Genomic DNA, 21,730 nt, shown 5'->3' with positions numbered 1-21,730 from the left:
CCTCCCAGCCTTTCCCGCCCCGACCTTGGCCTCTCTCCGGGCTACACCTCGCCTCCCATTCTGGAGCACTCGAGGTTAACTCATGTCCCCCCACCCCAGCTGCAGGACTCTCCTCCCACCCCTGAGGGTCACAAGGGAGAAGCCCTTGGACTGGTCCTAGCTTCAAGGCTCCCTTTACCAAGGAGCTACCTTCCTTCTGGGAGCGGCACGATTGGATCTTCTGTTCCACTGACCTCCTCCCGCCCCCCTGCCCAGAGCGCCGAGAACACAGCCACCCCATCGCTTCGCTCTCATGTGCATTTATTGAGCGCCCATGGAGTGCATGGTCCTACGTCCAGGGTTCGCAGCCACAGTCTAGTCAAAAGGAGACCGGAGCTGTACAGAGGACATTTCATAGCGGGGAAGGGGTGGGGAAGGGGGAGAACTAATCACAAAACAAATTCCTATTCGAAAGCAACAGAATCTCCTCTGAGATAATATATATTCTACGCACACACGCGCACGCACACACGCACACAGCCCTGGATGAACACGGACGCTACCGCTTGGCTGTTTATGCAAGCACATACCCGCGTGCCGGGTAAAGGAACGAATAGGTATGCTGTCCGCGCATGCGCACGCGCACCGCCGCACGCACAGCGTCTGGCTTATGCTATCAAAGACGCTAGTCTCCAGGGTCTAGTGAAGCAATCTGTCCTAGATGCCTGCAGCATGCAAAACTTGAAGATCCGAGAGTCACGGTTAAGGAGGACGATGGGGACACGCGTGGACTCCTCCATCGGGGCCCGGCTGCCGCGCTGGCCGTGGCTCTCTGTCGGGACGACAGAGCCTCTGAGAAGGGCCCCCAGAGCAGAGCCGAGAAGCTGGAGGCCCTCTGTCCAGTGGCAGGGGCCTCAGGAGGCCGGCTGAGTTCACCAATCTCAAGGGCAGAGTGTCAGACTCCGGTTTGGAGCGTGTAGTCCTGCAAACAGGGTCCCTTGTGGCGGCGCCTCAGACGGAGGTGAGTTTCCGTGCTCGCTCGCTCTCTGCAGCCTCCCACGTGTGCTAACGCATTTTGTAGTAATTAGATACAGATGTTTCGCACAGCTGTCCCTTAAAATCCAAGTCTACTGTGAAATCGAGGTCTCGCTGCAAAGAAGGAGGAGCCGGGGCATCAGCGCGGAAGGCGGCGGGGGAAGGCGGCCCCCCTCCCCGCAGGCAGAGGGCCGGGCGCATCTGCGCCGCTAGGGTTTTCCAGCTCAGGACTCCGCTCCCCACCAACAGCCCTCGGGAGCCTCTTCCGGTGCCTCGTTACCCTCACGGGGAGGCCTTTGATTTCTAACCTAAGTAAGTCCTTCCTGTTAGAATACAGAGATGTTCCCTCTGGTTTCCTCCCGGGAGAAGTGGGGCGGTCGAGTCTCCCAGGGCGGAAGCCTCGGCGCGCCCTCGGCGCCTGCCCGGCACGTGCCTGCACCCCAGGGGGCTCAGAGAGAATCACACGGCCTCCAGCCCCCCAGGCCAGCCTGAGGAAGGCGAGCCCGGTCTTCCAAGCCACCACACACTGTTCTTTCCTGGCTCAGCTGGTCCTAAATGAGGCAAAGTCCATGGCCACAGCCCCTGTTCTCAAAACACCTCCCACCGAGGGCGGGAAGCTGTCCTCAAGGCTGGGAGGGTGTCCAGGGTGTCCTACAGAAAGGCTCCAGTTCCCCAGTCTTAAGGGGTCCAGGCTGGAGTCCTTGAAGGAGGCCATCACATCCAAACCCGCCTTCCTACCGCTTCCCCTGTAACTTTTCCGGTTGTGCACAAGGCAGCCAGGCCCCCCGGGGCAAGTGGGTCCTGGCAGTTCCCTGGAAGCCGGCCCCCGGGTCCCTCCTCCTCTCTGACCCCGGCCTCACAGAGGATGCCTCGGCACTCACCACGTTTTTGGCATTTGGCTTCATGGATATGGTCCCGTAGATCTCCTCCCCCCTCCGGACGGTGAGGTAGTCTTCCAAGTAGAAGACGGTCTGCTTCCAGTGGGTGTAGGGGGCGTCAGGGGCTGAAGGATGACAAGGAAGAGTTAGAGAAGACGTCTCAGAGGGGCCGGGACCCCGCGCGGACGACCCACTGAACACCACAGCGAGCGCTCTCACTGGGTCAGGCACCCAGCCCCTGCGCCTGCTCCAAGCCCGCAGGACGCCCCGCTCAGCCCGGGGACTCCTCCCGGGGTCAAGGCCCCGCCCCCTCGGGACTGCGGGTCTTCGCTGGGGATCAGAAGAGAAACAAGCTGATATTACAAAGCCATACAGGGGGCGGCATTAACAACGAATCTCAAAATGCTACTGGTTTTCATTAGTTCAACAGAGTGAAGACTTTCAGACATTGTAGGGGAGAGATTTGGAGGGTGGTGCATCCCGTCTCCGCTTAAATGACACCGTTCATGCCAACGCCACGGCTAAGCCAGTTTCGCCGATTCCGCTGATACCCCAGTCCTACACATAGCTTTCCCTGCCTGCCTCTCTGTCCTAAAACCAATCCTAGTTCCCTTGGCCCAGGCCTGCCCTGGGGTTTCAGCCGTGCCTTCCTACCTGGATGAATAGGAATAGGGGAAGATTCTCATTCCACGGACCCAACGCTGCTCCACAGCTCACACGTCATCCACACTGACTGAGGCTTGCACGTCCCCTCCCCTGCATTTGCCACGAAATCCCACCCATCCCTCTGGGCACACTACCAATTCTACAACTAGATGAGGGGTCCTGTCTCATGGGCCCCCTTCCTCAGCAGCAGCCGTCCTTGGGACACTCTTCCCTCCCTCATCACCGGCCTCTCCCTTCCTCATTCTTCAAGGTCACATCCTTGGGCACGCCTTGCCTGACCCAGCTGAATTAAGGGCACCCTGGGCTTATGTCACCACGGTGACTGTCATGCCCCTGCATAACCGTCTCTGTCTCTTTTTACGTGTTTGTGTCCTCCGCAAGACTGCAGTCTCCATGAGGGCCGGGGTCTGCTTACTGCTCTGTCCTCAGAGCCCATCACCACCCTTGCTGGGTCTGTGAGTACCGAATAAATGAACGATGGTAAAAAGCCCCAGAGGGGGCGCGTTGTGACGCTTCAAGGTACCCAGAGGTGTTCGGTGACACCGCGGCTTTGGGACCTAAGGGTTGTAGAAGAACCCGTCTTACAGTCAGTTCCTCTTGCCCTTCAGGATCTTACCTCCCTCCACCAGGATGCAGGACTCATGAACACTGATTCCCTCGTTGCTTAGGACCAGAGCTAAAGGTGGGAAGACTTAGGGAGGATGTAGTAAGTGCCTTTCAAATACTTCAAAGGCTGTCACATGGAAGGACTTATATGTGGCCTTATAGATGGCTTTGGAGGCAGAACAAAGGCTAGGCACTCAGAATCACTAGAAGGCAGAGTTTTAATCACAGGAAGGATTGGGGCTGCCCCACGACTGTATGCACACCCGCGGTCCGGCCCAGAGGAGTGCACACACAACCTGGCTGGGGATTTATCGTATGCCCAGTCAGACCAAGATCCTTCAGACCCCAAGATCTATTTTAATGGTGGTGAAGAGTCTGTCTGTCTGTGTCCTTTGCAATGAACCAGCTTGATCAAATGTCAGTGGTTTGGACACTCGAGTAGCCTTCGATGTGTGCATTTAGGAAATCGATGCCGACTCAAGGTCTAGTGGAGGGGAGGCAGCCTGAGGATTCGGAAGGGCTTGAAGGAGGATCATGTACATAGAGTCTGTGCCGCTCAGATCCTGGATCCCCAAACACACCCAGCCTTCCTGGCCTCTACGCATACTGCGGCCCACAGGCAAAGTCCACCTGCTCCCAGCACCTTCCCTTCCAACGACATCTAAACGAATTGTCAAAAGCTCGTCTCCGGGGTGTGCAGAGGCTGGCAGCGTATGACTGACAGCACTGTCACCCCCGCTGCCACCCACGCCTACCCAGACAGGTGTCTCTCCTGCCTTAAGACCTTCAGGCAAGGAGATTCCAGCAGCTACCTTCTGCCTCCTAATCAGATGCCTGTGAGACTCCCAGAGACTTTACTGGCTCAGCTCCGCCAGCCAGCGAGCCCAGAAGTCCACCTCTGATGCTGGTCGCCCAAAAGACACCAGCCTTGGGTTGGAGGAGAGTGACATTTCCCCTTGACATCAACATCAAAAGGTTAAGAACTTCCCCAAACATCTCATTTCCACGATGGGTCCACGGACTCGTTGCTAAAGCAGTTTTCTCAATGCAGGTTCTCCATCAGGGTGTCCAGGAGAAGTGGATGACAATTCAGATGTTTTGACTCTAGTCCTAGAGATCTGAATCCAGTAATTCTGGGTGTGAGATGTGGGCAGTCTCCCCCCAGGTGTTGTAGATACACAGCCAGTTGCTGTGCAGACTCGATCATTTACATCTAATACATCTCTTGGGTGGGTATCAGTGGAAGGGACATCTAATTAGGCAACAGTAGGCCCAGTGTCCAGTCTCCACTTTGCCATGCATTTGCACTGTGACCCTGGCGCTCATTTTCTACACCTGCAGAAAGTTTACCTCCCTGTGAGGACAGGTGATGGGAAGGGGAAAGGATACACTGAGGACGACCAGCCTCCTGCTGTGCCCAGGACCGTTTTCCTGGTGTAATTATCTGTAGCTCTCCCTTTCACTCTCAAAGTGTCCTCATTTGAAAGACGAATTATACGGTCCCCTTATCTGTAACACAGCGGGCCCAGGTTAGGGTACTGCTAAGTCATTGCATTAGGTGGTTAGTTAATCATTGTGGAAAGTGGCATATCATTTCATGTATCCATCAACTATGGCTCTGGCCTGTAAAGCGGTGCTGCCTCATTGTCGTGGTCTGGAATGTTCTAGGGATTCTCCAGAAAGTTGCTGTGCACAGGGGTGAGCGTTCAGCATCACTGTGGACCACGACACCCAGAGTTCTGGTCAGTGGACAAGCCTTTCCCTCCCGCTCTGCCCCAACTACAACCTTCAAGATAGTGTAAGTGGCTTTCAGGCTTCCTCGTTATGACCGAACCGTCATTCACACATTCATTCATTCACTCATGCATGCATTCACTCATTCAGGCATTCATTCATTCACTCATTCATACATTCACTCACGCATGCATTCACTCATTCAGTCATTCATTCATTCATACATTCACTCATTCATACATTCACTGGCACATGCATTCACTCATTCGGGCATTCATTCATTCACTCATTCATACATTCACTCACGCATGCATTCACTCATTCGGGCATTCATTCATTCACTCATTCATGCATTCACTCGCGCGTGCATTCACTCATTCAGGCATTCATTCATTCACTCATTCATACATTCACTCATTCATACATTCACTTACGCATGCATTCACTCATTCAGGCATTCATTCATTCACTCATTCGTACATTCACTCACGCGTGCATTCACTCATTCAGGCATTCATTCATTCACTCATTCGTACATTCACTCACGCGTGCATTCACTCATTCAGGCATTCATTCATTCACTCATTCGTACATTCACTCATTCATACATTCACTTACGCATGCATTCACTCATTCAGGCATTCATTCATTCACTCATTCGTACATTCACTCGCGCACGCATTCACTCATTCAGGCATCATTCATTCACTCATTCATACATTCACTCACGCGTGCATTCACTCATTCAGGCATTCATTCATTCACTCATTCAGGCATTCACTCGCGCGTGCATTCACTCATTCAGGCATTCATTCAATCATTCATGCATTCAGCAGTCATCCACTCAGGGTGCCTGCCACGTGCCTGATGTGGTCCTAAATGTGGGGAGCAGCAGCCAGTACAGCCTCGCCCCCCGAGATCCTGCAGCCTAAGTGAGAAGACACTCAGGTAGCTGGCCATAAGGTCGGGTGGGAGCTGTGACCGAGGATGGAGGAGGGGTGCACGGGGGCTGCAGGAGCAAACGTCTGGGGCCTCTCACAGGAAGATTTTCCTGGTGCTTCTGGAGAGGGAGTGGAGTCCTGCTTCCTCTTTCTCTTCCCCATGGCTAAGTGGCTGGTAGTTCTTTCTGGAATTTAATACTTTTTCTAGCTGTAAATTTGTAACTCTGTTCCCGGGGGGGTTCACAGGCTTTTTGGAGAATTAAAGACGATGCATGAAGAAGCTTCTCTGACCTGAGAAAATGGCTCAGTGTCACAGGGTGGCAAAGCTGGGAAGGGGCTTCCAGGCAGTCGAGGTCCAACCATGTCATTTCACTAATGAGTCCAAGGCCCAGAAAGGAGCTCACTTAGCAGCACCTCCACGGCCTGAAGGGCTTCCTGGAAAAACTAGGACTTAGCGCAGGCCTGCTTCTACTCTGGGTACTGCCCTTCCAGCAGGAGCCCAAGGGGGCCCAGTTCCCACTTCCTGCCCCGCCCTCCGAGGCTGTGTCCAAGGGGCGGGGCAGCTGTGCTGGCACAGCGTGGAACCCTGGGTGCTTGTGCCCGGAGCTGCAGCAGGCAGTCACCAGCACCATTTACGGGGGCGGTTTGCAAGCTGCACAAGCCGCGACGCGCCTTCGCGTGGGTCTCCCGGAGCAGCTGCAAACCTTGGGGGCCGATGGCGAGGGGCCGCTTACAGCAGGCTGCACTTCGCCTGAAGTTCAAAGCCAGCTGAGGCCAAACGATACCTTGTTTAGGCCTACACTTACGCATGATAAACCTTTTTAAAAATAGCAGGGGATAAGGAACTGAACATTCAGGATAATGTTCATTTAGAGGCGATGTGGAGGGAGGGGATAAGATGGGACCATCCAGGGAGCCGCAAAGGTACTGGTAGTATTTAAGCCCTTGAGCTAGATGCTGAGCTCACAGGGATTTATTAGGTGACTCTGAATTACCTGACTTGCATGTATTAATTATAAGCATAATCATATTATATTTATTCATAATGTATTTCTGGTTAATATTTACATTCTAATTAACAATAGTTTATCTCTTGATATTAACTAATGTATTTACATTCTAATAATAATTAGAATTATTACCTTCTAGTTAATAATGCGTTCTAGTTACTATTACCTTCTAATTAATAACACTTTATTTACAATCTGTTACTGAGTTAGGTGGCAAGTTCACAGGTGTCCCTTGTATTAATTAAAAAATAAGCCAGAAGTGAACTGTGTGTGATCCAATGATGGTAGCACGTCATGAACCACGAATTCGGATTAATCTAATTCCGTGCATCTGAGGTCCTTAAAAACAAAGGAGAAATATGCTTTCCTTGCTGGTCAGAGTGCAGAGGGTCTGAGTAAAGCCCACTGCCAAAGCCATGCCAGCTGGAAGATGGCCAAGATGGTAAAGATGCTACAGGCTGGACCAAAACCACGCTGTCATCCGCCGGAAACAGATCATCTCAGGGAAAGAAAAACGCAGCCTGGAGCTACGGGGCTGTAGCCCAGGCTTTAGAGACACAGAACTCTTCCCAGAGTACCCTTGCCCCCTGACTTTCCCATCACCTGCGGCAGGGCGGGCCCTGGGGGAGGCATCGCCCAGGGATGGAGGAAGCAGAGCCAGCCACCATGGCTCCATCCCTGGCCTCCAGTCACAGGCACCGTCCTCGATCGGGCCCTTCCTCAGCCCTCACTGCCCCAACCCTCACCATGGCAAGGCTGAGTCTCACCCATCCTTCAAGATCCAGGTAAAATACCCCTTCCTCCTGCTGGCTGTTCCTGCGCACCCACCGAGAGGATAAGCTCGTCTGCTGCTCCCGTAGGGAGGGTAGCAGCTGACAGTGACCCGGATCGGGGCTCTCTGGTCTCTTCCCCAGGACGAGGCGGCACCAGCGCTGGCCTGACTGATGGAGACCAGAAGACCCTAGTCCTGATGGTCAGGAGACACCAACTCTGGAAGAAGCCCTTCTGTGAGGGATTAGGTGAAGTCTCTTGTCCGTTCTCTCCCATGAGAAAATTCCAGGCTCGGATGCCTTCACTAAGGAATTCCAGCAAGCATTTATAAAAGAAATATCACTGATCCTTCAAAAACTCTTCCAGCAGGTAAAGGAGGAGGAAACACTCCCCAACTTATTCTACGAGATCAGAATTACTCTGTTGGCAAAGTCAGAGAGAGAGAGATTCACAAGAAAACAGATCTACAGACCCAGGGTCACTCATCTGTATGGATGTAAAATACATCAACGAGGTGTCAGAAAACTGGGAAACACAGACAAAGGATGAAACAACATGATCAAGTGGGATCGCTGTCACCACGTGAAAGAGGACCGCTGGCACCATGGCTGCAGGAAGTGAATAATCGTATCTTCAAATTCTGGTAGAACTCACCTATCCCTGCCACGTGCACACTCAGCCCCGGCGACAAGCTCCCAATTCCCAGGAAGACCTCCCGTGAGCGGTCAGGATGAACACATGCTCAGGGCAGGAATCCTAGCTTCATAAACGCATTGAACAGAGATTTGCATAGAAATCTCGGAGCCACACCCCGCTGGGAGGAGCTAGGAAGGCAGAGATTAATGAGATGTGAGCCCAGCTGGGGGAGACCCAGGTCTGCAGAAGACGATGGAAATGTTCAGTGACTAGTGGCACAGCCTACACTGGAATCCTGGGTAGTTGTTTCAAAAAAAGAGATTGGATATATCTCCGTGCGGCTCTGGCGGCATCTCCAAGACACACGGTTAACTAAAGACAGGGAGCGGGGGCAGTGCGTACGGTGCGAGCCGACCTGTGTTTTCAAGAAAAGTGTAGCTGGATGTCTGGATGTCGTACTCCTGTCGTGGAAGATGCCACCAGCGGAGGCAGCTGGGTCTACGATTCACAGAAATCTATGGACTATTTTTGCAACTTCCTGTGAGCCTATAATTATTTCAAATAAAAAGGAAAAAAAGTGTATATAGGTATGTAGTTGCTTGTGCACCACTGACATTTTTCGGAGGCTACGAAATAAGTCGTGAACAAATATGCCTTTCAGGCACGGGATTGGCATGGATGGGGGAGAGGTCTTTTTCCTTAACTTTTTATGCCCCTTTTTATACCCTTTTGTTATCTTTTTGTTAGACTGCACCCGTATCACTTTAAGCATGGCCATGACAGACATAAGCACAGGATGTTAGGGAGCCCCAGGAAGAAGGCCTAACCTTGACCCTGGAGGGAAGGAGGGGATCATAATACCTGAGCTGAGAGACGCAGCCTGAGCCGGAGGTGGCCAGGGGAGGAGAGGGATGGGGGAATTGCCATAGGCTGAATCGTCTCCCCCCAGAATTCATGTGCTGGAGCCCTGACCCCCAGGATCTCTGAATATGAACGTATTCAGAGAGAATGTCTTTAGTTAAAACGAGGCCCTTAGCGTGGGCCCTCATCCAATCTGGCTGGTGCCCTTGTAGAGCAAGGAGATTAGGACACTCACAGAGACACCAGGGATGAGCACAGAGGAAGGCGGCCACGAGAAGGCGGCCGTTGGCAAGCCAAGGAGAGAGGCCTCAGGAGAAAACTCCAGAGGCCTCCAGAACCATGAGGAATACTTGGTTACAGTGGCCCCAGCAGACAAATACAGGAGGGAAGGAGACAAATCTGACAGAAGACCCTCCTGCCCTGTGGATGGAAGCGGGGCTGGGGCAGGCAGAGGCCACGGCCGAGGGGCTGAAGATGCCTGGGCGCAGAGAGCTGCAGGGCCAGCGTGTGCTGGGCTGCGTGTGCGGCAGCAAAGGCGTGGGGTGGACGGCACAGCGCGAAGGGTGCTGAGAGATGAGGCTGGGGAAGTGGGATGGGGCCGGTCAGGGGACCAACCCCCTGCCAGTTACCAGGCTAAGCAATCTGGGCTTATCTGCTATGGGCGATGAGGCACCTCTGAAGGAGTTTGGAGCACGTCAGGGACTTAATGGGGAGGGACAGAAGCTGGGAAGACAGGAAGGAGACGTAGAGCCAGGTTGCAGCCTAGGGAAGCAGACGCTGAATCTGTCATGAGGCGTCTCCGTATCCTCCACCCACACAGAGGGGGCTCGGGAAACACTAAATGAACAAACGTGCATTTGAAAGGTGGCCTCCACGCCTGCCTCTCCCCACCCGACACTTGCTCTCAGCTCTGGCCACACCAGCCACAAGTTTTTTACCTTCTCATCGGGCATCCAAAACCCTGGGGACGTGCGACTCCTCCACGGCTGGAGAGGCTTAGGAGGTGCTAAGTGAGGGCCCCTGGCTGATGCCCCCGGCCCTTGCCCCACGTCCAGGCCGGGGAGGTCACTTCCCACAGAGCCTTGGCACGAGGCCAGGAGGGTCTGGAAGGCCAGCAGAAGGCTCACCTGTGGAAAACCCCATTTTTTTGTGGCACTTGGTAAATTCGATATTGAAATAGGTGACCAGGGCGTGGACGTAGTCATTGCGCTGTATCTGCAGGCAGAAGGCGGATGTGAAGGACAGCTCCTCCGTCTTCACCGTGTAGATGTCCACCTCCTGCAGCCCAGAGAAGAGAGAATGCAGACGCTCAGTGCCTCCACCGGGTCTGGGCCGTCCTCAGCTTCATTCCCCAGGGAGACTATGGATGGCAGACTCCCCAGGGTGTCATGGCTCTCGGGGGGACTTCCCAGGCCCACCCACCCCCCTCCCCATGACCTCCTCCATCCTTTCTAGGGTGGAGTCGGCTAAGGCAATGCTGCGAGCAGATTTAAGTCAGAGCCTGAGGATAACAGAATCAGGACGGTAAATCTTCTGGGGATGAGTGCTGATGCGGGGGAGGGGAGAGGAGAAGAAGATGAATTAGAGCCTCTGTAAACCCAACCCAGATATCCTCAGAGCAGTCCCCCTCGGCATCACTAGTGCATCTAGCTGTTCTCAGGCTGTGGTCCCTGGAGGAGCACGTCGGCATCGCCGGGGGTGGGGCGGGGAGGGGAGGGCACCCCAGACCTACTGAATCAAGGCAGCAGTGTGTGCCCCGTCAAGCCCTCCCAGGTTCCGGCAGACCCGACTGCTCCCTTCCCAGCAATACGAGGTACGGAGTATTCTCTCAGGAGTGAGGACCGAGCCCGCACGGTCACGGACTGAGCCTGGGGAAGCCAGCCGACCATTTACCACAAGCCCGGACAGTTAAAAACAAATGAAAGGGGGAAATAAGAGGTGAGAACTTTTCAGTTCCAGCTAGGAATGGACAACACAAGGAACTCATCGTTATAACAGTTTCAGCTGGGAAGCGGCTGCACATCAGTCTTGCTGGGAGCAGGAGTAAAATGAACAATGGTTTGCAACATGGTGCTCTTTCTGCGAGAAGGATGCTGACCCGTCGTTGGCCGGCTCCAGCAAGACACAGCAGACCTCCCAAGGCCCAGGAGGCATCCAGGCCGCCTTCAGTGAGGTCTAAGGAAGAACCTCCCACTGCCGGGCTGTATGGCAGACACCTCCGTCCTGAAAGCTCTGTACGGGCCAGAGAGACACCTGTGTGCCTGGAGCGGTCCCCAGGGGTGCCCCTGAGACCCGGATGATGGAAGATGTTGGGAGTGACTAGGAGAGAGGGGTCTCCGGGTGGGGAAACAAGAGCAGCGAAGAGACAGAGACTTTTATCTCTACACGTTTCTAGGATGAATAAAGGAAAAACTGATGCAAAACATCCTGGGGACTCCAAAGCCAAGTCCTGTCTCCACAGGAGGGCAGTGGACAGAGGCGCTAGTGAGGTCGAGGCAGCCAGGCAGCCCAGAGACTTGTTACGGTGTGGGCTGGCAGCTGTGACCCCCTCTGACCTGTCGGTTGGGAAGAGGGTGGGACTGCAGGTGCAGGGGACCGTGGGAGCCCTCGATGTCGGTGACATCACTTCACATGCAAGCTCAAGTACGGCAACAGGGCTAAAGGTCCCTGTGAGCCCGGGTCAGGCGTGCAGAATTCGATGGGGTTAGAAAGCCAGTCCCCTTTTACCCCGAGAATGCAAGAGCCCTGGGGAGCATCCCCAGGTAGTGGCTGCCGTGGGCTCCTGCACTCCCCCTGGGAGGGGGCACTCACTGCCTATCAGGCAACCAATCCTTCCCCGATGTCTCCAGTCAGTAGGTCCTGCTTCTAAACTAGCGAGCAGCGCCCTCACCAGCCTCTGTAACTTCCACCCACGGAACAAGCCACCGCCCGCTCGTGCTCACGTGGGTCCCCTAAACCTTTTCTCCTCCAGCATAAACTGCGTCTCCTGAGTCATGGCTTCCGACGCCGTCACCCTCCTGATCTGGGACCCGCTTCTAGCAGCCTCTGATCTCGAAGCGCGCTCTGCCGGTTGCAGCTGCCTTCAGCCGGCCAAGCCCCTCCCCACAGCATCCCTTTCATCATCCTTATTTCTGGGACCCGAGTGCGGGGGGGAGGGTCCTTCATTACACGTCACCCTGTTAGTTTGGGCCGTTGCCCAGAGTGGGGAAATCTGTTTAGCCCCAGTACCTGTCAGCTTATGACGTTTGCCACCCCTCTGGGCCACGTGTCTGCAGGTCCCTCCAGCCCAGACACTCTTAGCGCAGCTGCGCTTAACTGTGATTTTGATAAGGGCTTCGGCAGAGTCCCCTAGGCTGGGCTCACGCTGTCTACATTCACTGACGTTTCCGCTCCTTCTCCACTGGGGCCAGCCCGCCAGGCTCCAGGCTCCTTCCAAGGTCCCTGTCCCTTTCTCTCGGGCGCCCTCTGCCACGGGCCTCGCCTGGTCTTTCCACCCTGCTTCTGGCTCCTCTCAGGGGTCTCACCACCTCCGCCCCTGTCCCCACCATTAGACTGGAGCCCTTTAGACGCGGGGTCTGGACGTTATGGTCTGTGCGCCCTCAGTGAGCGATGTAACCCCGACACGCGCCACTCTTCTCCTAAAACTGTCTCCCTGCCTGAGGCCTCTCCTTCCCATCCCCTCCCCAGGCCTCTCCTTCGGACCAACCAACTAATCTCTCTCAGATGCATTCCCACTGTGCCATTCCCTGGATCTAAAGCCTTCCACGACTTTCTACGGTTTACCTAAAAATATCCAAGCCTCTTGGCCTGGACTCAGAGGGGGACCTGGGAAGTAGACCCCGTGACCCATCTGGACTGGTTCCTTTCTCCTCTGTCCTCACCTCACTTCTTCACCACTCTCAGCCTGCACAGGAACAACGATGCACCTGCGCACACGCACACACACACAGAAACACCCCATCTGTCGGGGATTCCGTCTCTATAGGGTCTCAGACGCCCATCAACCAGTGTCGGCCACCAGTGCCCTGACAGCGTTCTCTAGGTCCTACGGACATTTGCATCTGAATAGGGGCCTCCGAAGGAGCAAAACCCGTCCAGACTGAAAGGATGATCTGCGTTAGAATGGGCGGCAGGGAGGCGACTGCTGGCCTCTGGAGTGGGGACAGGCAGTCTGTGTGGGTGAGTCAGCTGTGACCGGGCCTCAGAGACACAAAGGCCTCCGGTCAGGGCCCTCCCTCCTCTCAGGCCCGAAGTGTCCAGAGGCAGACACGTTATGCTGGCCCCCGGAGCCCTGATCCCTTTGCCAGAAGGCTTTCTCTTTCAGCAGCCGCCTCAGCAACTCTGAGACCCCAGCGAGACCCCTGGCTCGGCCTCAGGCCGCCCCACCAGGCGCAGGGCTCCGCAGGCACCGGTGACTCAGAGGGGCCCCGGCCGATGCTGTCCACATCACTACATCATGTTACAAATGGTTGTCTCAGATCAGAAGTCTGGTCAAAACAGAGTCTTAATTATAATAAAGTGTCACAAGCCGCAACGTTAATAGCGATGAAAATAGCAATTAAGCGTGTGAAGAAGGGCAAGTGTTTTCCCAGGGAAGGTGCTGAGCACATTAGCGAGAGCTGACGATGGCTCTCCTGGTGGCAGAAGCAAACACAGCCGTCCTTGCCCTTCTCAGAGCTCAGGAAGAAAGGTGACATGCACGGAGGGCCCAGAACTCCAGCCCCGCCATACCCACAGTCCCAGGCTGCACTCCGGTGTAACCAAGGAGAGACCCTTGCCTGTTCCTGGCTGGAGGGGGAGAGGGAGGCGGGGGGGACAGAGCAGGCCAGTCTGGGACCAGCCTTGGACGTGCACAAGTGCCGTGGTCACACCTGCAGGGCAGGGGCAGAGAGCGACCCAGGGCCCAAGCACATTGAAGGAATCGTATCCCCGCGCCACCATGGGCAGACGCCTATCGGTTCCATACAGCTGCCATGCGTCATTTTGGCAAATGCAGTTGCACCAGGTGATCTCCACTCGTACTACAGTGTTGGCAGCCATGCTCTGCACTACGGGGGAGTTATCTGGGGTGGACTTTGCTGGCTCTTGTTTGGGATGCCAGAGAGAGAGGCTTTGGGGACAGAGGGGCCGGTGGGAAGAAATAAGAGGACGTTTGCTTCTCATCAACCCTGCCTGGACTCAGAAAGGGCCGAGTTAAGAAGCAGAATCCTCAGGCAGGATGTTCCAAAAGGGAGGTGGTGTCTATCTGATGGGACCTGTACAAGGTACATCTAGTTTTATTTGTCCTCTGAGGTCCCTTTGAAATGCCATGGTGACAAGGCTTGCATTTCTTCTCAGGAAGACTGTGACCAGGGACAGGGGACCGTTCTCACCTGGACAAAGCAGCCGTTTGCATCAGTCCTGCAGAAACCTCCCCGCACCCCTGGGCTCTTCCCCATTGCATCCACCCAGAGTTCCCGAAAAAGCAGTGAGGTGCACAGGACCAGGGCGGGAGGGTATGCTTCAGCAAGATGGGGGCTGGGAGGGCTGATGACAACGGACACAGTGAACCCAGATTCTTCGATTAAAACATTAACTTGACGCCTATAAGACAGATGTCTTTCTAGACTTTAAAAAAAGTAGTGAAATAGCAAGAGTTTTCCATCGTTAGACAGGATAGATTAGCATTTGTAAATGCAGATACTTAGAAAAAGGGTTGGAAAGATCAGCTCATCCTGTGGACAGCGGTTACCTGTAGGAGGAGTGTGGGCTGGGAGGGAGGGAGGTCTCGGGGGGCTTTTATCTGTACCCCAGCAAGTTTGGCACGTCTGATATTTAGTGATAAGGATGCACTGGGTAAGGACTGGTCTGCCGAGGGTGCTGGCGAGCTGTTCTCCGTCTGCGCTGAAGAAAGCCTTGGAGGACAAGAGGTGAGGGCCGCACCAACAAGGCACTCAGGAGGAGGGAGCTCCGTGCGGCCGGTCAGATGTGTGCTTAGAGGTGCGGGCGTGAGCTGCTCACACGGCAGACTGAGGTGTAGGATCTCTTGCCTAGGAGGCCAGCGCCCTCGGAATGCAGGAGCTTCCCCCCACCTGAGCCTCCAGGGTGTCCTCCCTCGGATATTCCTACAAGCCCACCCGACACCCCTCCCCCCTCACACCCCACCCCTCCCTCACCAAGGGACATGCACCACCCACCCCCCAACTGTGCCACGTGGAGTCCAGTGGCGCTCTCTCCCCAGCTCTGCTCGGTGACAGTGCCGGCTTTGATAGGTCACCACGGGCTGCCAGAGGCTCTGGCCAGGGTGGCCTTGCCTCAGTTTGGGAGGAGCTGGTGTGGCCTCTACTCAGGCCCAAGAGTCCAGGTGACACAGCCAGGTTCCCGCACACCCAGGCCCGAGCAAGCGGCGTCTGCAGACCTTTATTAAACAGGCATTGGTCACCACTTGCTTTGGGTCCACGATGTCTACCAGGGGCTCCTTCATGGCAACGTCCCGGATGCAGGTCATGTCAAAGCCATAGACGTTCTCCCACCCTGTGGGAAGAGAGCGAGAAGTGGCAGCAGGACCCCCAGAAGTCTCCCGACCCCCCTGAGTCCTAGAGGGTGGGGGGCAGCTTGTGTCCCCCTGCCTGAGGGCAGGAGAGTCGCTTGCCTGGTGGAGAGCTCTGCAATGTACCAGACGCTCATTCACCCTCTCATCTGTACAGGTCCCACTTCAGGGTTAGGAAAAGTGAAGCCCAGAGAGGCTGAGAAAATTCTCCGAGGTCACACAGCAGACTCCCACGGGGTCAAGACTAGAGCCCACATTCCTGATTCTTCTGTACCTGCTCTCCTGCCCCCTCTCTGAGCCTCAGAGTCTCCTACGAACTCTCTCCTCTGCCGTCCACATTTCTACCCCGGAGCCTTTTTTCCAGTCGTTCTCCACACCTACAAGGCCCATCTCTTTCCCTCCTCCCATCCCCGCCAGCTGAACCTCTCAAGCAGCAGAAAGAAACACGGGCTTTCGGTGAAACAGGCTGCAGCGTGAATGCCAGCACCACCACTTACTGGCCAGGCCCTTGTGCAAATTTCCTAACCTCTCTGAACCTCCATTTTCTCAACTGAAGAAATGAGGGGCAGGGGCAGGGGTAGTCCAGGAGAGGGCTTAACTTTCTTACACGCCATGATGTTCTCTCTAAGGATGCATCTCGTAAGACATATCCCCCCGTTGGGGCACAAAGCACCCCAACAGTGCTCTTTGGCCCTTGGGGCTGTTCATAAGATGCTTTAAGCAGGGGACGTATTCAGGATGCAGGGTTGGAGGGTAAATGAATGCAGGTCTGATGGTCCAAGATCACCCTTAAATGATGGTAATCATTGATTGATCACCTAGCCCTGGCCAGACCCTTCATTGAATCTCCCCATCAACCCCATGAGGACACCTCCTTATGACAGATGAGAAAACAGGGGCTTGCAGAAGCTGGCATCCGGCTCACATGCAGTATCTGGTCCAATATCCCACAGCAGGGGAACCGTGGAGCTGGGGCTCAAACCCAGCTTGGGTCCTAATCCTTCAGCTGCACTGACTCAGTCGTGAGAGCAAACAGGAATGCCATTTGCTCTCCCCACAGCGCAGAGAGTGCCTTAGCGGAGTCTTCAGTTACTGGCCAGCTGAAATCTCACTTGTCTGTTTATTCGGAGGGGTTTAGAAATACACTGCAGTAGAGACGCTTTTCTCTAAAATCTTACAGGATTATTTTTTTTTTAAATGTTCACCGAACAAATGGTACCTTAGGGAACTCATGAGCCTGCATGTGTTTAGGAGAGGGGGGTGGGAGGAGGGAGGTGTGAATGGTCAGGGAAAGTTGTGCCCCTTTTACTCAGATTCCTTTCAAGGGCACGCAAAGCCCTTCCTCGGGGAGAAGAGGCCGAGAAAATAAGCATCTCCCAGAGGGGTAGCACTTGTGAAATTCTGGCTTGAGGATAAGATGCCAGTCAGATCCCATTACATACACAAGGCTGGTGCCAAAGTCCCAACTGAACCTACCTATGTTTGGGGAAGTGTGTCAACAGCACACGCTTCAGAGAAGACCTCCTTCTAGAATCTGGGAATAGCTGTCCCTGCTCACCCAGATAGAACATGCACACCAAAACACACTGCCTTTGGTTAAAACCCCTTCTCAAGAGACCTGCAGCCACGTACCTGCTCTTTCCCTCTCCCAGCCCTGCTTTAAGTTGAGGTTCAGTGAAAAAGTCAGGCAGGGGGCTTCCCTGGTGGCGCAGTGGTTGAGAATCCGCCTGCCGATGCAGGGGACACGGGTTCGTGACCGGTCCGGGAAGATTCCACGTGCCACAGAGTGGCTGGGCCCGTGAGCCTGTGCGTCCGGAGCCTGTGCTCCGCGACGGGAGAGGCCACAACAGTGAGAAGCCCGCGTACCGCAAAAAAAAAGAAAAAAAGTTAGGCAGATATCTAAGAGTCTATGTGGGTAATGGTTAAAGTCCTGGGCTTTGGGCTTCAAATCTGGGCTCTGCTGTTTATTTGCTGTGCAACTCCAGGCAAGAATTTAACCTCCCAAAGAGTTGGTTTCTTCTTTAAAATGGAGATGACGATCATGCTAGTTACTCTATAGAGTTGTTACGAGGATTAAATGTGATAATATATGTAAAGTACATGATACAGTGCCTGGCCCATAGCAGGCCCTTGATACACAAGTGTTGCCGCCGTTACGTGGTTTGCACCCTGGCTTTGCCACCATCCAAGCTGTGTGACCTTGGCAGATCAGTCCCCTTATCTCTGGCTTGTTTTGTAAAGTGAGGAGTTTGGTCCCGTGGTTCTGTGTTCCGGAATCATCTGGGACACTTTTTACAATACAGATTCCTGGACCACAATCAGACCTACTGAATCAGAACCTCCAGACTTGTGCCCCAGTAAGCTGGAATTTTCATGTCTACATAGGCAATTCCAACCAGTTAGAAATCCTGGGCCTAAATAATTTTCGAAGTCCCTTCCAGTCCTTTTCAAATGGACTTAAACTACATAGGTAATTCCAACCAGTTAGAAATCCTGGGCCTAAATAATTTTCGAAGTCCCTTCCAGTCCTTTTCAAATGGACTTAAACTACATAGGTAATTCCAACCAGTTAGAAATCCTGGGCCTAAATAATTTTCGAAGTCCCTTCCAGTCCCTTTCAAATGGACTTAAACTACATAGGTAATTCCAACCAGTTAGAAATCCTGGGCCTAAATAATTTTCGAGTCCCTTCCAGTCCCTTTCAAATGGACTTAAACTACATAGGCAATTCCAACCAGTTAGAAATCCTGGGCCTAAATAATTTTCGAAGTCTCTTTCAAATGGACTTAAAGTCTCAAATGGCCACTGTGACACCTTCTCCAACGACTCTCAACCATGGGGCCTCTCCTCCTGTATCCTCAGCACCTACAGCAGAGCACCTGGCACAGTAGAGGTCCACGGATAACGCTTTTTTAATTGGAATGTATTCCCAAACTTGTAAGCCTGTCCTGCTTCCCAATGCCTCGTGTTTTAGTTATCTTCTTAGGGGTTAATTCGTGTCTTCTCTCCCCAGCCAGACTGCCCCACTTCCAGTTATTCAATGACCGATCACCCAGGACATTAGACTTTTCTCTCCTTTCTGCTGACCATTCGTTTCCCACTAGCTTCTTTACACTACGCGACGCAGGGATGGGAGAGGATAGACATCAGGCATATTAATCTTTTGTTGTAATTCTGTCTTGTCTATTGAATGAGTGAATGGGGGGTGAGGGTCATCAGTCAGCAGGAAATACTGTAATTAATTTTCTGGGGATTAAAAAAAATAACATCAGAAGGACCTGTGACATTTAGTTTCTGTATTAAAACAAACTCTTGAAAAGGACCATGCTATGGTGCAATGAATGTAACTAAAGCAGCGACAAAGCCCAGACCCACCATAACTACAGACCAGATGGACTAAAAGTCCCACTTTAATGGCCCGGCAGAGGAAAAGGTATGCTCTTCTCGGGCATAAATTATGCATCTGTCTCTACTGTCCAGCATTACTCACAAGGCCCAGCATTAATAAAAATTACAAGACACATGGAAAAGAAAGAAAAACATGACCCACCACCAAAAGAAAAAATAGTCAATAGAAACAGACTCAGAGATCAGGTGTTGGGATTATCTAACAGAGACGTTCAAGTACCCGTAATAAATATTTTAAAGAATCTAATGGAGGGACTTTCCTGGTGGCACAGTGGTTAAGAATCAGCCTGCCAGTGCAGGGGACACGGGTTTGATCCTAGGTGCGGGAAGATCCCACATGCCATGGAGCGACTAAGCCCATGTGCCACAACTACTGAGCCTGTGCTCTAGAGCCCACGAGCCACAACTACTGAGCCCACGAGCCACAACTACTGAGCCCATGCACTGCAACTACTGAGTCCGAGTGCTGCAGCTACTGAAGCCCGCGCACCTAGAGCCTGTGCTCCACAACAAGAGAAGCCACCGCAATGAGAAGCCCGCACACGCAACGAAGAGTAGCCCTCGCTCACCACAACTAGAGAAAGCCCGTGCACAGCAACGAAGACCCAACGCAGACAATAAATAAATAAATAATAAATTATTTTAAAAAAAGAATGTAACCTGTAGAGAGAGACTGCCTAGTTAAAAAAAAAAAAGAATCTAATGGAGAAAACATGCATGAACAGATGAAGAATTTCATCGGTGAGATGGGAACCATAAAAAAGAGCCAGTGGAACTGCTGGAAGTGAAAATCACAATATCAAAGATGAAGAATTCTTCCAATGGGCTCATGAGCAGAATGGATATATCAGAGGAGATAATAAAACTGACAACAAAGACAGGAACATGAAAGACCGGAAAACAAATTTCACTCTTCATTGGAGAGACCTGTAGCTACACAATCCCTCCCTTCCCTGGCCCGAGTAATTGGAGCTTCCCTGCTAGGGCAAATGGGACTCTGCCTCCGAGAAAATCAGAGCAAGTGCTACCAGGAGCCACTTACAGCTTCTCCTCTAGTCGGAAAGGAAGGTGTGCATAATAGTTTAATACACTGCAGGCTCTCAGATCAAAGTCAGCTCCTTGTGTAAAATAGGCTAGAAATAGAACTCTGGATGTCGGGGTGGTGGTGGAAAGGAAACCCATGGAGAGCATCTGAGCCGTCCAAGAGGTTCTGCCCTTCAACCCTTCAGCTACAGGCACCACCAAATCTACACGAGGGGTTCCTTGTCACCTTCTCGTCGGTGGGGAAGCTGGTGCCCATCCTCTGACCCTCAGCAGGTTCTAGATTCATGTACTGGGCAACAAAATCAAATAGAATATCTACCAAATTTCCTTCCCATTTTGAGATTCTAGAAATCCCCAGAGTAAAAAAAAAATGTAATGATTGCTCCTCTCTCAGGGTTAAACCGTCCACCTTGCACATCCGTCTGCTGGTTTACTTCTATTCCTTCATTCATTTTCTCATTCATTCACTCAACAAAATATGCGCTGTGAGCCTCGTACATGACAATCACGTCTCTCTTTCTGTGTGTTCTCTAGTAGTCGGTGAGCAAATTGAGGGCAGGCTCTGTATTTCACTCATGCCTGTGTTCCCGCGTTGCACGTGGTTGAGAAAGGAGGGAAGGGGAGGAGAAGGCGGGAGGGAAGGGGAGAAATTGTTTTCTTAATTTCCTTTCTGCAAGGGACTGGGCTTGTCTCCCTCTCCTGCCCCACTTTAAGATTTTTCTCTTTTAGCCGGTTCCTGAGCCAACTGGAATTTGCTTACAATTGTTCCCTTGGCAATCATTAACCTTTATGCTTTCACTCTTGATTAAGACCTGAGAGCAATCAAAATCCCTGTTTATTTAAAACAGATTTCTAAATGGACTTGCTTCCTTCACTAAAAACAGAAGCAGGGCATTAAAAAAAAAAACAACGTTTAAATAGAAAACGAGAATATGTTAAATAAAATGTAAACGGTGTGTGAGATTTTTGGTTTGGGGGCAGTGGTGTTGCCAGACTAGAGTTTCCACAAGAAAAAATGGGGCTGACTTTTCACTTTCTTTTCTTTTTCAGAAGGTATGAACATTGCGATGGGCAGGACAAGACTCCACCCCACGGTCTCCAGTCCTGGGCTGGCACCTGAGTAGCGGCCAGTGCCCCAGCGCCTGTCAGGACGGGTCCAGTCCTCATTGCAAGATGCGTTAGCCAAGGTCCATGATCCAGGCAAGGAGGAGGGTGAGGTATGTTTGCTTTTAAACCATGAGGAGGTTCCTTAAAGAGCTGTGCCGAGGGTCGGAGCTCAATCAATATTTAGTGCACGTGAGAACAAAGAATGGGTCTGAATGTTCTCCCCCAAACACGATTTACACAGTTACGGCAAGAACTCTAAAAACAGCATTACCGCGCAGCTCCAGGGCAAAACATGTCCTACTTATATATGCATTTGATCAACATTCCCTGTTGAGCTGTTTCTGAAACTTATCAGGAGGGCACATCTGTCCTAGATTCTGAGCCACTGGAGGCCAACGAGCTTGGCAGTCAGGCTCGGGGGCCAGAGCCACGAGCAGGAAGGGGTTTAGTGATACATTCGGAGACCAGGCTGGTGCACGCAGCACCAACGACTCTCACGTCCCTTAGTATATATCACCTCACTTA

At 52.9% G+C, this 21,730-nt stretch overlaps 1 protein-coding gene across 1 annotated transcript in view; it reads right to left on the bottom strand.

Annotated features, from left to right (window-relative positions):
• Window positions 1-291: 291 nt before the first annotated feature.
• PRMT8 (protein arginine methyltransferase 8) overlaps window positions 292-21,730 on the bottom strand; it is an 80,889-nt gene continuing 59,450 nt past the window's right edge. The window contains exons 8-11 of the mRNA XM_060024132.1: window positions 15,515-15,630; window positions 10,245-10,395; window positions 1,896-2,017; window positions 292-1,128 (exon numbers count right to left, since the gene is read on the bottom strand). Coding sequence (XP_059880115.1) covers window positions 1,045-1,128; window positions 1,896-2,017; window positions 10,245-10,395; window positions 15,515-15,630 — 473 coding nt within the window. The 3' untranslated portion in view covers window positions 292-1,044. The remainder of the gene's footprint in view (window positions 1,129-1,895; window positions 2,018-10,244; window positions 10,396-15,514; window positions 15,631-21,730) is intronic.

Source organism: Delphinus delphis, chromosome 11, assembly GCF_949987515.2.
Source record: "Delphinus delphis chromosome 11, mDelDel1.2, whole genome shotgun sequence".
Classification (NCBI taxonomy): Eukaryota; Metazoa; Chordata; class Mammalia; order Artiodactyla; family Delphinidae; genus Delphinus; species Delphinus delphis.
Note: the sequence above shows the minus strand (reverse complement) of the source record. Positions and strands in the feature narration are given on the sequence as shown.